This window comes from Vipera ursinii (assembly GCF_947247035.1).
Source record: "Vipera ursinii genome assembly, chromosome: 12".
Lineage (NCBI taxonomy): Eukaryota > Metazoa > Chordata > Lepidosauria > Squamata > Viperidae > Vipera > Vipera ursinii.
In genome coordinates this window covers 9,693,631-9,709,206 of record NC_139525.1, presented here as the reverse complement: position 1 = coordinate 9,709,206, position 15,576 = coordinate 9,693,631, and the positions used below count along the sequence as shown (strand labels likewise).

Genomic DNA, 15,576 nt, shown 5'->3' with positions numbered 1-15,576 from the left:
ATTCCCTCATCTAAGTCATTGATGAAGATATTGAAGAGTACTGGGCCTAGGACGGAACTTTGTGGTACCCCACTGCTTGCTTCTCTCCATGTGGATGTAGTGCCGTTGAGGACTACTCGTTGAGTTCGGTTTGCCAGCCAGCTACAGATCCATCTGGTGGTGATGTTGTCTATTCCACCTTTTACTAGCTTACCAAGGAGTAGGTTGTGGTCTACTTTATCAATTGCCTTACTGAAGTTTAAGTATACTACATCCACAGTATTTTGCTGGTCTATTAGTTTAGTCACTTTGTCGAAGAATGATTAGTTTGGCATGATTTGTTTTTAACAAACCCATGCTGGCTACTAGTTATAACTTTGTTTGCTTCTAGTTGTTTGCAGATCTGTTTTTTGATTGTCCTTTCTAGGATCTTCCCAGGTATTGATGTTAAACTGACTGGTCTGTAGTTTCCTGGGTCTGTTTCCCCCCCCCCTCCTTTCTTGAAGATGGGAACCACATCAGCTCTTTCCCAATCCTCAGGTACTTCCCCTGTGCTCCAGGATTTTGGAAAGATATGGTGCAGTGGTTCTGAGATAACATCTGCCAGCTGCTTCAGAACTCTGGGATGTAATCTGTCAGGCCCCAGTGATTTATATTCTTCAAGGTTGGATAAGTGTTCTCTTACCATTCTCTTCCTTATTTTAATTTTTGTTTCTAATTTGTCTTTTGCAGTGGGTTTTTTTTATATGTTGGGCTATGGCTTCTTTTTGTGTGAAGACTGGTGTAAAGTATGAGTTAAGCAGCTCTGCTTTCTCCCTGTTGCCTGTTATTTCCTTGCCATCTTCTCTCTTTAGTGGACCTACAGTTTCTTTGACTTTTTTTTGTTGTTAATATGTTGGAAGAAACTTATTTTATTATCCATGATTACTGTTTCAAGTCTTTGTTTGTTCTGAGCCTTTGCTTTCCTGACTTCATCTTTACATGTTCTGGCTGTCTGCTGATAATCGGCCTTAGTTATGTGCTCCTCTTTCCATTTTTCTTTTGTCCTTTTTGTCTTTCAGTTTGTCAGAGAGATCTTTGTGCAGCCATGCTGGTTTCTTCTTGAATTTCTTGTTTTTCTTTTTCAGTGGTATTGTGCTGATCTGGGCTTTTATGGTTGCATTTTTGAGTTTCCCACACTGAGTTGTTTTTCCCCTTTAGGATTTTCATCCATGGGAACTTTCCTACGTTCTCTTGAGTTTGTTAAAGTCAGCGCTTTTGAAGCTTTTCAAGACACTGGTTGGATTGTTTTCTGTTGCTAATGTTTGGGTTATATTAAATTCCAGTATGACATGTTCACTTTCGCCCAAGGTTTCAGCAACTTCAACTCCCTCTATCACTTCTTCTCTATTAGTTAGAATTAAATCCAGTATGGCTTTACGTCTAGTTCTCTCCTTCATCTTTTGGATGACAAAGTTGTCGGCTAGGTTGGTTAGGAATCTGTTTGATTTCCCATTCGCTGCAGAGTTTGTCTCCCAGTTGATATCTGGATAGTTGAAGTCTCCCATTAGTATTGTGGTATGCTTCCTACATACATTTGTTAACTGGTTGGCAAAGAGTTCATCTATTTCTTCTGTATGTATCTGACCTAAAATCACCCACTTAGCTTCAGGGTTGACTGGAAAAGTCAAACTGAACCTCGCCAGTCTTAAATACCAACAGTTTCATCACAAGAATGAGTAAATGACCTCCACCTACAACATGGGCAGTCATTGGTGGGAAAAGGAACAGTTGATACAATTAAAAGTTGCAGCATAGAACCAAGAAGTTCACTTACATATTTACGCCAGACTTTGGGACGCGTGTTTGTATTATGATGTCCCTGTGCATGCCACCATTTTGACGTAACCTCGGTTGCAGATGAACTACAAATCCCACTGCATTTTCTTGGAAAGGAACATGAGTAGTGATTCCATCTTCCTACCTACTCCTGTCCCATTTGTGTTGGAGGCATCGTCTAGGGTGCTTCCAGGTTGAAAGGATTAGCCGGTGACATCAAGTTTGCCTGGGGAACACCCGTGGGGGATCCTTTTCAATGTCCCTGTCAAGGAGCTGAAGTGAATGACGGGAGCTCGCCCTGCCACACAGCAGCACCTGGGTCTCAAACGCAGGCTTGTTAACCTCCAACTCAACATCCTAACCATGTGAGCCACCACATTCCTACCTACTTAGCTTAAAAAGAAAAAAAATATGATCCTGAAGCTTGGACGAAGAGACAGTGACAAACCACGTTTGTTCACTGAGAAATAGCTCAATTTCTCAGTTCTGTGTCAACCCTTAACCCTTTTTTGTATTCTCCTGGCTGAGTATCACCCCCTTGGCTTCTGCTCGGTGTAGCCCCCTTTATACTGAGCAGATAACCTCGGATCATACCCATTCATATGGTCCTAAACATTATTTTATTCTGTAAGGAAAAATGAGTAAAGAAAAGGAGATGGTGATCATGAAAAGATCAAAAAAAAAGAGAAGAGAAAAGCAACATTTCTATCAGGGATTTTTTTTGAAAGGGCTGTGACTGAAGTCAGATGATTTGAGATCAAGGCTCATCTCTGGGGAAGAAAAGTGAATTCAAGAGGAATACCCCAAACCAAGGTCCCGTATCCAAGTCCATCTCAGAATTCCAATGAAATGTTCTCTCGTTTCCTCCTGGGTCTAAGTCGAACTACACTTATTGCTCAGGTGAGAACTGCTCCGGTCGAGCTCCTGTCCGTTGGCTTTCCATTTTCCCACAGATCCCTTATCGTCTGTTGGGAGGATGCCAAGTGCTGGCCGTTGGCACCAGCAACAAAGGCAGGACTAGGAGAAATAAAACGGGAGATAAGAGTCATTTAGGGCAGGAACGGAGAGACCGCAGGCTTCTGAGCAGCGCCGGTTCCTCTGTCCTTACCCAATATTGGAGGAGAGTAAGTTGAGTGTCAAGAGGGAAACTGTGCCTCTTTGCTTCCATCTTGCCAATACAATAAAGGGGGTGGCGGGAGATGATGCTTTTGAAAGGGTTAGTCAGAGAAATGAAACCTCTCCAGTTCTGCAGACGTTTGCCGAGAGAGTGTGTCTGGAAACTTTTCAAGGTCATTTCTAGCTGGTGTGAAGAAGATAGCAGATGGTTCTCATAACGAAAAGAAATTGCTTACCTGAGCTGCGTAAATATTTGGAGGGGAGGGGGGAGAGCTGTCGGCTGGGAATTTCATTGTTATATGCTATGGTTAGATGCCCTGGAACTTTAGTTTTCCTTCGCCTACACCAGCGGTTCCCAACCTTTTCTATACCCTACACCCCTAGAACGCTTCTGATATATTTTTGCAGCCCTTAGAAAAGTTCAAAACGAATTATGCATATACATTATAATTTTGAAACTTCTAAACCCAAGTTCTCGCACCCCCTGGGATATCGTCTCGCACCCCCGGTTGGAAACCCATGATCTATACCATACCGTGTATTCAATAAACTAGTAAGATTTTCAGAAATGAAAGTGATCTTGGACTTTATTAGGCTATTCAAGCTGGAGGTTGACATTGATCATACAGGGGGAAGTAATAATAAAGTTTTCCTCTCTATTTTTGCTGGTACTGATCTGGCTGCCTCAGTTCATCATGTCCTCCCTCCTTCCCATCAAATGCCATCCTTTCGTCAACTCTTACCTGAAAGCAGTTCTTAAATTTCTGGCTCACAAAATAGAGAGCCACGGGGTTGATGCAGGAATTGAGAGAGGCCATGTTGATTCCAAAATAATCCATTACCAGAAGGAAACTGGATGGAAAGAGAAAGGAAAGAGTCATGATGTAGAACGTTAAAAGTGAAGCAAGATGACATCTTCAAGGACAAAGTCAACTCTTGATGACTCCAAGAATACATCCAGCACTTTTGGATATGGAAGAGATTGCCGTTGCCTTCCCATCTTCTGGAATGTTGTGGTTTTTTTTTAACTTCCCAGCCTAGTCTGTAGCTTTCCGTACTTTATCCTAGGATTTAACCCACTTAGCTTTCTCTAGCAGCAGAGCTGAGGGCAAGCTGGGAAGGTGTAACCTGTTTCTTTTCTTCGAGAATTCTTTCAGTTCAAGCCAAATCATCCAGGTCATCGAAAGGATTGCTTAAGCCCTGGTTAGCTTATGGCTTGCCTGTTGCAAGGCACTCTCCATGGGTTGCCCTGGAAAACCATATGGAAGCCTCAACTGGTTCAGGATACAGTAGTGTGACCAGTTGGGGGCATGCCTCAGTTTACCCATGTAACATTTCACTGGTTGCCAGGTTGCTCCCAGGTGCAATTCAAAGTGCTGGTTGTTACCTATGACGCTGTACGTGACATAGGGCTTGATTACTTGAGGGAGCTCCTGTCTCCCATAGTATCTGCCCAGCTAATTTGATCTGGGACTTTTCAATTAAACCAGGGGTCTCCAAACGTGGCAACTTTAAGACCTGTGGACTTCAACTCCCAGAAGTCCCCTGACTGGCTGAGGAATTCTGCGAGTTGAAGTCCACAAGTTTTAAAGTGGCCAAGTTTGAGGATCTCTGGCCTAATGGGGAAGACGCAGTTTAGAGATCATGAATTAAATCAACCTTCTGCTTGTCTTGCAGATGGCGCTTACTGACACATAACAGAATACCTTTGTGAAAGGATCTCGACAAAGGATTTACATGGTGATGACTGCTAAATCTTTTGCATAGTTTGGGAGTGCCCTATGTCTTGCTGATGCCAGATCTTACAAAGTCTAGCCAAGACACTTCTATGATCAAAGCAATAGTTAGATCAGCCTGAAAACCTTGTATTTGGGGGGGGAAAGGCTGTTAAAATCTTGACAGTGGTTTGTACTAAGCTTCTTTAGATGTTCATCACTCCTTCACAGCCCTACCTCAAGACTTATGTTGCTTTTATCAAAGGCCGTCTTGTTTACAATTTTATGGAGTTTTCTAATGGATGTTGTCGTGAAGGTCCCAGCTGGGGTGGAAAAGTGGGAAAGCCATAATTGAGGGGTCCCCAACCCCCGGTCCGTGGACTGGTACTGGGCCACAGCATGCCAACAACCGGTCCACACAAACGAGCAAAGCCCCATCCGTGGCATGCAAGGAGCACACAACCACGCCCTCCTCTGGTCTGTGAAAAAAACTTTCTCCACGGGACTGGTCCCTGGTGCCCTAAAAGTTAGGGACCTCTGCCATAATTGAATCAATACACTTATAAATAAATAAAGCAAAAAGATTGTCGAAACCGCTGTTTGTTTGTTTTTTAAGTCTCAACCATCACCGTATGGCTTTTCTGCACATGGTTCTCACCTAAGCAGCTCGCATCTATCAGCATCTTGTTGATTATAGATGGTTTTCTTGAGGATCCTACTGAGATGAAGAGGAATCCAGCAGAGGGCAAAGATTACCACTAGACAGAAGACCGTCTTGGCCACTTCCCGGCGCTGGAAAACAGACGTGATCGTTGAAATGATCGGAACATTAGAAAAAGTTGAAGAATTCTCTCGGGCGCCATTCCATCCTGCCCTATCCGGTGTTTAGGTCAGACCTTAAGGGGCTTCAGCCTTTTCTTGTTTCCCACTTATTTCTCTGTTCTTGTTGCTTTATCTATTTGTGTGACGGTTGTCTTAAATTGCCGTTGACCACCCAGAATCATAAGAGATGAGACGGGCAGCCGTATAAAGCTTTTCAATAAAAAGTAAGTAAATAAGATGGCCCCGGCAGTCTTAAAGATAAAATTAAACATGGAGAAGAGGCGAATATTTCTTCATGCAGGGTGCAATCAAGCAGTGCCAGCAAGATATGATCTTGGCTGCTAATCTACAGTAAATAGCCTCTACAGGAGCTGGAGAAATCCACGAAGGGCAGATCTATCAATGGCTATTAACTTTGAGGACCTTCTTCCAGCATCCAGCATAACCAATAATTATGGTTTGACATTCCAAACTGGACTGGAATAATAGGCTAAAAGTCTAGTGCACTTTGGGGTCAAAGGTGGGACGGGGGGGAAATTAGCAAATTATCAATGAAAAGGATCCATTAATTCCTGAGCTATGTTGTGATTCCAGAGCAGGACTAATAAATGCAGATAATTAATTGACCACTATTTAAATTGGACAAGTCCAGCCCACGACTCGCAGGCCACATGCAGCCCTGGAAAGCTACTAATACAGACCCACAAGATAATAAAAAAATAAAAATAAAGGAAGTTTGTTTTTACATACATTCACGACTATATTATATATTTCATCACTGGCTTCATCAGCTTCACTATTAGTTGATTAGCCACCACAGATGCTGCTTATGCTTATTTGTTTTGTGGACGCTTTTATGGCTTTACTGTCTTTTCAATTGTGTTAATTATAAGTTGTAATTAGAATTGGAAGCCGTTGGAGAATCCCGTGGTCGTGTTGGGTGGCTATAGAAATTGAATAAATAAAGTAAAATAATGACATATATGTGACCCAAGACAATTCCTCTTCATTCATTGCAGCCCAGGCAAGCCAAAAGGGTGGACAGCCATGATTTGGACGGAGAATTATGGCCGGAGACAGAATGGAAAAGCAAGGAAGCCTCTCCACGCCGTGTGTTTAGCCAAAGGTGAAAGTGTCCTCGGTCTTAGCTAGAGGATCTCACCCGCTTCATGTGATCATTGAGGGCCAGCCGCATGCCGTTGCTCTTGCTTAACATCTCGCAAGACATGAGGGAGTAGAAGATCCCAGTGCAGGCCAAAGGCAGGCAGAAGTAAAATCCAAAGAGCCACCAGTCTTTCACATCCTTGTAAAACTAGAAAAAGAAAGAAACGGCTTCAAGGAATCGGCCAGCCATGCGCCCACCAAGCTGGCTCGTGTGCAGAAATTGGAACCAGGCCCTCTGCTAAGCAAGGTAGTGAAATGGTTTGAGTTCTATGGTTGTTTGAACTGGCCAGCTCTGGCTTTTTAAAGAAGACATCGTTAAAAACAATCTAGAGATTGCTATGTTGTGGGAACTCAGCCTTTTTCTTTTCTTTTTTGACCACGATATGTAAATGTCAGATTACTGCAGGCTCTTGATTGCAGGGCATTTACCCAATCTAAGTAAAGATAGGCTTGTTCTAGAGAGTGCTTTGGTCTACTTCTTGTGTATCGTTGGTGAGTAGATTTCACAAGACTCCTTATCCTCAAGAGACCTTGCCCCTGTAGCTGTAGGGAGCAGAAGGTCTTGCCCATATCTCTCTATGGCGTCTTTTCAACTTCCAAATTTGAGGTACATTGTATATTCATTGTTTTTAAGGGATGTTAGCTCTTCATTCACATTCTGGTTTACAAAACCTATTTGCCAAGCCAGCATACGTGGAAAACTTTGGTTTAGATGTATTTTATTGTTTTCTTTTTTTGTAACGGGTTTTCTATAATTATCTCCTTCCTTTATTCCTTCCTTCCTTCCTTCCTTCCTTCCTTCCTTCCTTCCTTCCTTCCTTCCTTCCTTCCTTCTTCTTTCCCTCCCTCCCTCCCTTGACCATAATAAAGACATTTCGACTTCGTTATGTTATGCAAAGTCATCCCAAGAGAAATGAAATTAACAAAGGCATTCTGTCTCTTTATCTTCATATTGTGGTATGAAGTCACTTGTGCCCATTATTTCTTTTGACTAGCCATTCAAAGGGGTGTGTGTGTGTCTGATTCTCAACAATTTTCTTTTTTCTTCCTCCACGTACATTCGGAACTACCATCTGCAAGAAGTCAAGCTTACGCCAGTGTGAGCATACCTCCAAGCTAGGGCCTTCTGGGATTACAGCTCCCAATTTTTCCAACAAGTGCTGGAGAGTAGTAAACCCAACAGAGGGAGCACCAGAATGGAAAAGGACGGATAAATAAGAGACTGGGCAGAATGAGCAACGCGCCAAAGTGGAGTGAAGCTTCCAAGCAACCACTGTGTCTTCCACCTACTCCCAACTAGCTGTAGCCTGTCCATTCAAAGCAGGAAGAGAGATACATTTAACATTAACAGCCTATCCTATCACCACCAAAGGGGAGAACGTACCACCATAAAGCTGGATTTTTGCTCGGGGGCCAGAAAGCAAACCCAATGAGTCTGTTCACGGTAATCCAGTTCCACCAAGTCAAAAGCAATGGCTTCTGGGATAGCCAGGATGATGGCCACGGCCCAAATGAAAGTCACTTCAACTGCCTTCCACATAGGGATTCCAACGCCCTGGATACGGCTCCAGGAAGCCACAGCACGGTACCTACAGGAGGAACAAAGGAGACACCATTTGCAAGAGGAAATTCGTTCCGTAAAAATGAGAAATACTCCAAGGCGTTTATTACCGATCTATGCTGAGAGCACAAAGGCTGAGGACGGTGATGCCAACAGAGGCCTTCTGTATGAATGGAACCAATTTACAGACCTGCACCCCGAAAGGCCAATCTTCTGCAAGAAGCTGGAAAGAAAGAAAAAGAAACTCGTGGTTGTCATAATGGAAGATTCTTGGGAGAATCGGGGTATTTGGGTAATAGAGAGATTCCAGACAAATAAGGCCTGGGGAAGTACAGCTGGTCCTATGAGCACAACTGAGGGCCAAAAATTTCTGCCGCTAAGTGAAAATGCTGGTTAAATGAGTTTTGCCCCATTTGACAGCCTGCCTTGCCACAGTTAAGTAAAGTAGTGCAGTAATTACGTTAGGAACAGGATTGTTAAGTCAATCTGGCTTCCCCACTGACTTTGCTTGTTAGAAGTTGACCAGAGGTCATCCCAGGACACTGCAACTGTCATAAATACGAATCAGTTGCCAAGCGGTTAAATCTTGATCACATGACCACGGGAATGCTGCAAGAGCTGGATGGAAAACTGATCATGTTTTCAGTGCCGTTGCAACTTTGAATGATCACTAAACAAACTGTCATAAGTCAAGGACTACCTGCATAGTCTCTACAGAACTATCATCATGTATTAAAAGGCACCCCTGATTCCCAGCATCTCTGGGCAGTTGAGCTTGTTGGCTTTATATTTTTATGTAGAATCTGTCTATTTACTAGATTTGTAGGAGACAGTAAAAACCATCACTATCCTGTAATTAAAACCAGACATATTGTAGGAGATGACTAGGCAGAGTCCAAGGCTGGAGTCAAACTCATCATCAGTTTAGCATCTCTACATCCCCATAAGTGATCTAAGTTGCCCCGTTAACAATCTGGCACTAATTTGCCTTGACTTAGTAGTTCAGATTCTTGTGTGAAGGTAGCATGAAACAAACCCCTCAATGCTTTTGAAGTCTTATCTTTTGAGCAACTAGGATGATTAAAGACCTGGAGACTAAAACATGTGAAGAACGGTTGCAGGATCTAGATATGGCTAGTCTAGAGAAAAGAAGGACTAGGGGTGACATGACAGCAGTGTTCCAATATTTGAGGGGCTGCCACAAAGAAGTGTGTGTGTGTGGGGGGGTCAACTTATTTTCCAAAGCACCAGAAGGCAAGAGAAGAAACAACGGATGGAAACTAATCCAGGAGAGAAGCCACCTAGAACTAAGGAGAAATTTCCTAACAGTGAGAGCAATCAACCAGTGGAACAACCTGCCTCCAGAAGTCGTGGGTGCTCCATCACTGGAGGCTTTTAAGAAGAGATTGGACAGTCACTTGTCTGAGATGGTATAGGATCTCCTGCTTGAGCATGGGTCTGGACTAGAAGACCTCCAAGGTCCCTTCCAACTTCTATTCTATTCTATTCTATTCTATTCTATTCTATTCTATTCTATTCTATTCTATTCTATTCTATTCTATTCTATTCTATTCTATTCTATTCTATTCCATCCCATCCCATCCCATCCCATCCCATCCCATCCCATCCCATCCCCCATCCTGAAGGCAGGACAAGAAGCAACGGATGGAAACTAATCCAGGAGAGAAGCCACCTAGAACTAAGGAGAAATTTCCTAACAGTGAGAACAATCAACCAGTGGAACAACATGCCTCCAGAAGTCGTGGGTGCTCCATCACTGGAGGCTTTTAAGAAGAGACTGGACAGTCACTTGTCTGAGATGGTATTGGGTCTCTTGCTAGAAGACCTTCAAGGTCCCTTATAGCTCTATTCTGATTGAGGTAAACCATTTATATACCATACATACTCTTTCCTCTATCCTAGTTCTGACCTCGCACCTGACATATCTTTAGAAATCCTAAGAGCAAGAAAAGTGCAAACTTAGCATCAAAACTGCCAGGTGTCCCCGAAAGCGGGATGAAGGCTTGTCTTTATTGCAATTCAGGCATGGCTGACAGTCATTTGAGAGTCCCTGGGGCAGTGAGGAGAGCTGGTCCACCCACTCCAGATTTAATTGGTTCTTTTCCTGCAGAATTCTTGCTTGTGATCAAACATGAGCCTTTCCTTTCCCATGATTGCTCATGACTGGTGGTTGCATGTTTACATTCTCTGCACTGCTGGATAATCTCCTGATCCAAACAGAAGTCAGAGAAAAATATTAAAATGTTAACAAGTGGAGTGGATAAATCTTACGCTTAGCCCTCTGCAGGAACAATTCATGCCTGAGATTTTGTACCATCGCAGCGGGGGGGAAAAGTGATTATACATACCATGCAACTGCACAGTGGGACCCCTAAATAAATGTCCGATGATGGCATAAGAATGTGAGTTTTACCTTTACCCTACTCAGATATCTCTCAAGGAATACTTCCGAAGATATCTGAAGCCGCTGACTTGGTAACCTTCCCCCAAATTGTGAAGATTACGCAGTAAGCGTTAATGGCAATTGGGCTGTCTTGCATATTGGAGTTTTAATGGATCTTTTGGGGGTTGTTGTTGTTTTGTATGGTGCGAGATTGGATGACCATCCTTTGCTTGAACTGTTTTTTCCCCCCAAATAATTGTAAACTGGCCAGAATCTGAAATCATGTGGCATACAAATTGATGTATAAATAAATAAGTCATTGAGGTTAGACTGAGAAGCATTTGTAATATGTGGACTGGTTCCAAATAAAGCTTATGATAAAGTGAATCAGGAATGGGTAAAGAACCCCAGCTCTAATAATTGTAAACAGGATTTATGAAAACTCAAGAAGTTATTGCTTCCTGCTAAAAAGAAAAAAACTCCACGTAGGAAAGAAGTATTTGCTGTAGGAAATCTAATTATTAAAGACTGCTTTACTTTACATTTAACTGAAAGTATGGTTGGCTTTTAAAAAAAATTGGGTTACATGCATGTTTGAAAAAGGAACAACTGGAATAATTCAACCTCAATAGACAAAATTAATGTTTACCATTCTCTTAGTCTACTAAATAATGAAAAAGATTTTTCCTCTTTGTTTTATGTTCTGAATACTTTGTTCCGATTTCAGAACAGCTGTTTTTCAATGCTAAATGTTGTGATTCACGGATGTGATGAAAGATGAATTACAAGGATTATCCCAATCTTAAAATCTTGTTGACCTTCTAACTCTACTTCAACAGCCAGAATAAGGTAGACCATGAGCTGGTCACCTATAGTTTTGGGATTACGTGTGCCAATTTCTTTATTTGTGATCAGAATGTAGCAATGCTTTTTGGAATATTAACTAAGTCCCAAATGTTAGAAAATAATATCCAGTAATTACATTTCTTTCTTAATATTTTTCCACAAGTACAGGTTACTTTTTTCCCCAATCAGCCAAGTGTTTGTCCATTGGTCGTGACAGGAATTGAGTGACTGAGCCTCAGCTTGACATGCTGAGCTGAAAGACTGCCTAACCCAGAATCGCCCAGTCAGTTTTCATGCCTAAAGCGGAACTCGAACTCACAGTCTCCTGGTTTCTAGCCTTGTGCTTTAACTACTAAACCAAGTTGCTTCTCATCCAGAAATTTCCTTATAGTTAGAACAATTAATGAGTGGACCAATATGCCTCTAGAAGTTGTGGGTGTTCCAATGCTGGAAGTTTTTAAGAAGAGATTGGACAATCATTTGTCTGAAATTGTATGGGATTTGCTGCCTGAGCAAGGGGTTGGACTAGAAGACCTCTAAGGTCCCTTCCAGCTCTGTTATTCTGTTAATTACAAAATCATAGTGGAAAATAATACTGGCCCCACTTTCTCATATCTTTCACCTCCTCTGGGCTGTTTGCTCTTGCGTGTTGTTCCTACTGATATTTTGGGAATAGGCCTTTGTCTAAAAGAATACAAATTAAGATGGATTGGCAAAGATTACCCATCCTGGATTAGATAATACTTTGCTACATTGTCCAGTTGTCCAGCTGGGTGTAAGTCAATCTCTGGGTGCCTACGTTATCCATGGCTTTTCCCCATCTCTTCTCAAGGGAGCTCTAATCCTAACCAAACCTGGGAAGATCAGGATTATTGGATAGGAATGCATCATTTTGAAATGAATTGCTGCAGATGATTGTTGAGTGTATTGTGTTCGTGGGGTTTGTGAAGATGGAATAATTGGAATTATGAACATGGAATAACCGACTCCTAACTACTTCAAATATTCCTCCTTCACCATCTCTTGTTAGGTAGTTAAAACTTCTAGTGCTGCATTTTCTGTTATTTTACTTTTGCAGAGCAAAGCTGTTGGAGTAATGACCAAAGTCAGTAGACTAAGACAGCTGCTAAACTAATCCCAAGTAAAATGTGAGAGGGATATCAATTTCTCTCTCCAAAAGATCTCAGAATATTTGGATCCCGTACACCCTCCACAAGGACATTTCCAGATTGAACTAAATTGGGTCTCCTCCAAACTCCAACTACTATAGGACTCCAACTATTATATCTTGACGGACACCAAGTTAAGAGAAAGAACACCACTCTTCTGAGTCCTTGCCTAGTTGACTTCTGATTACATTCAAAGGAGATGATTGTGTAAAAAAAATCCCAACCAGAAATATCTGGGAAGGAGGAGAACGTGAAACAATCAGGTTTCACAGATATTTTGGCCTGGAGGCCTCCCATTTAGTCACATTTCAGTGCCTTTACGACATCTGATCAACTTCTGGCTCTTGAGCTGCAGAACAATTGCTCTACTGTTCCTTCTACTGCAATGCTCTACAGTGAAATGGGAAAAAGGAATACCGTAGTAGGATGTCCGTTCCATGTTTTCATTCTGATGTTAGCAATGCACTTTCATTTCTCTTTATCCTCCCATGTGCAAGTTTTCTGGTCTGTGTAGTTGGGTAGGGTTATATTTCTTCAGGTGACAGGAACAGAATGTTTTCCATACTTCATCAGAGGGATATCTTCAGCCCATAGAAATCCTATCCTATCTTTCATAGCCATATTTGTCACTTTCAGAGAATCATAGGGCTGGAAGGGACCCTGGAGGTCTTCTACTCCAACCCCCTGTCCAAGGCAGGAGTCCTTCTACCATCCTGGACAAATGGTTGTCCAATCTTTTCTTGAAAACCTTCCGTGATGGAGCACCCACAACTCCAGTTCCCTTGATTAATCATTGCCAGGAAATTCCTCCTTCGTTCCAGGTTGGATCTTCCCTCTGATGAGTTTTCACCCCTTGTTTCTTGTCCTGCTCTCAGGAGCAATGGAGAATAAATCAGAATGACAGAATAGGAAAGTTGGAAGGGATCTTGGAGGTCTTCTAGTCCAACTCCTTGCACAAGCAGGGGGCCCTATACCATTTCAGACAAAAGGTTGTCCAGTCTCTTTTTAAAAACCTCCAGTATTGGCGCACCCACAACTTCTGGAGGCAAGTTGTTTCACTGATTAATTGTTCTAACTATCAGGAAATTTCTCCTTATTTCTAGGCTGGTTCTCTCCTTGGTTAGTTTCCATCCGTTGCTTCTTGTCCTACCTTCAGGTGCTTTGGAGAAGAGGTTGACTCCCTCTTCTTTGTGGCAGCCTCTCAAGTATCGGAACACTGCTATCATGTCATCCCTAATCAATGCCCTGTTCCCTGTGACAACTTTTTAAATAGTGGAAGATATCTATTAGGTCTCCCCTAAGCCTTCTGCTAGTCTAGACATACATCTCCTTCTTTCTGCTGGACTACCATTTCATACTATAGATCACAGAAGCAGCAACAACTTGCAACTTGCCAGGTTAGATGGCCAGTTCTCTGATAAGGACCACTGGCATCCCTACTATTCAGACCCATTTTCAATTGCGTTTATGACATCTGGTCCACTTCTGACTGTTGAGCTACAGAAAGATAACTAACAATAACTTGGCATCAGGGATCAGATCTGGAATTTTCTGTAGCTATCACATGGATGGTACCAATTTCTATGGACTCTTCCTGGTTGCATTCCAAGCAGATGCATCTTTTTTACATCATGCATGTTCTACCGTTACCAACCTTACTGTCAGAATCCATTTATATCCCATTCGTAAAACTCTATCTGTATGTTCTAAAATATTACATCCCTCACTGGATTCTGCCATTCCCAAGGAGGAGAAGAAAAGATGTTAGTTGGCTATCCTTATCCATTTGTTGCAAGGGTGTTTATTTCAGCCTGCCTGGAGGCTGTAATTAGACCAGGGGAAGAACCTTTGAACTGAGAAGAACAAAGAAAGGGCGGGGGGGGGGGAGAGATCTGGTTTGTATCTCCGATTGGAATCTGAAAGGGAGGAAGGAAATGTCGTAAAGTTATGGAAGATCCCTTTTCCCTTGGAAGGTTTTGACACCTGAACCGTAATTGATCCGGGACTGACCAAATGGACTGAGGGGAGGGGGTTTCACTCGGGGACACTTTAAAAGTACCAACCTGTAACACAGTTTTCAGATCCTGTCTAGATTTCCCACTGACAATTATGTTTTAGTAAAAGTTCCTTTTGGACAAATTCTGTCTCCAAGAGTTCTTTCTTAAGACGTGGATTGGGGCGGGACCTGACATTTACGTCTGAGCTCATGTTGACTTCATCTCACTGATCAGTCAAGTGAAGCTGGATTTAAAAGGAAGAGTGTCGTAGCAATGGGATAAACCCAGTTGAATAGCAATGGTAAGTTACAAATGGATGATTAAAATAAGTAAATACCTTATAGACATTAATGGGCAAAGCAATGAGGATGTAGAAGAGGTCTCCAAGAGCAAGGCTGGCAATGAGGACGTTGGGTCCATTTCTCATGCACTTATTCTTATAGATGATCCTTAGCAGGGTGGAATTTCCAATGATACCCACTATGAAGATCGTACAAGAGACAAATGTGTTGATGTACTTGAAGGCTTCCCGGATTTCCGTTGGCTTCGTACACATGACTGGTAGTGGAGCTTGTGGGATGGCATCCCCAGGAAAGTCCTTTGACTTGTTGGAGGGGATTCTATGATCTGGGAAGATGCCTGCTTGGATAATTTTGAAAGTTGGAACTTCTCCCAGAATCTCCAAAGCTATGGTGCTGTCTTTGAAGCTGTCGGCTGTCTGGCTGGAGACACCCAAGATCAGGCATGAGGCCAACACCAGAGCAGTGAGATGTCTACCCATGGGGAAGCCAATTTCAAAAACCCACACAGTTTTGTGTGTGTTGAGCATTGCAGTGTTAACAATCTCTCCTAAGACGTCCTATTCTCATCTGCAGGTGGAAGACACTTGGAAAGAATCTGGATAACGAGAGAAAATAAAGTGATATTAATATAAGCATGATTTTCTTTTCATTTGATTATTGTTCACAGAGGATAAGGATGAGCA

General features: G+C 42.4%; 2 protein-coding genes across 2 annotated transcripts in view; one reads left to right on the top strand and one right to left on the bottom strand.

The window, feature by feature from the left end:
• Window positions 1–5,290, top strand: part of LOC310646051 (DNA-directed RNA polymerases I and III subunit RPAC2-like) — a 20,833-nt gene extending 15,543 nt beyond the window's left edge. Inside the window, exon 5 of the mRNA XM_083372240.1 lies at window positions 4,591–5,290. Coding sequence (XP_083228366.1) covers window positions 4,591–4,611 — 21 coding nt within the window. The 3' untranslated portion in view covers window positions 4,612–5,290. The remainder of the gene's footprint in view (window positions 1–4,590) is intronic.
• On the bottom strand, window positions 903–15,576 carry LOC310646052 (endothelin receptor type B-like). Its single transcript, XM_083372241.1, has 7 exons — window positions 14,929–15,576; window positions 8,286–8,398; window positions 7,999–8,203; window positions 6,613–6,762; window positions 5,287–5,420; window positions 3,657–3,765; window positions 903–2,814 (listed from the first exon to the last, which is right to left on the bottom strand). Exons 1-7 carry the CDS (start codon window positions 15,418–15,420, stop codon window positions 2,671–2,673), a joined length of 1,347 nt encoding a protein of 448 aa, XP_083228367.1. The 5' UTR covers window positions 15,421–15,576; the 3' UTR covers window positions 903–2,670.

Bases quoted from the DNA above. Each gene is read 5' to 3' on its own strand.
- LOC310646052 (XM_083372241.1), bottom strand. From the start codon at position 15,420: ATGCTCAACACACACAAAACTGTGTGGGTTTTTGAAATTGGCTTCCCC. The intron at 5,421-6,612 runs GTGAGATCCTCT...TCTGTTTTCCAG, and splicing joins TCAATGATCACATGAAGCGG to CGCCGGGAAGTGGCCAAGAC. The intron at 3,766-5,286 runs GTGAGAACCATG...CTTTCCATCCAG, and splicing joins GATAGATGCGAGCTGCTTAG to TTTCCTTCTGGTAATGGATT.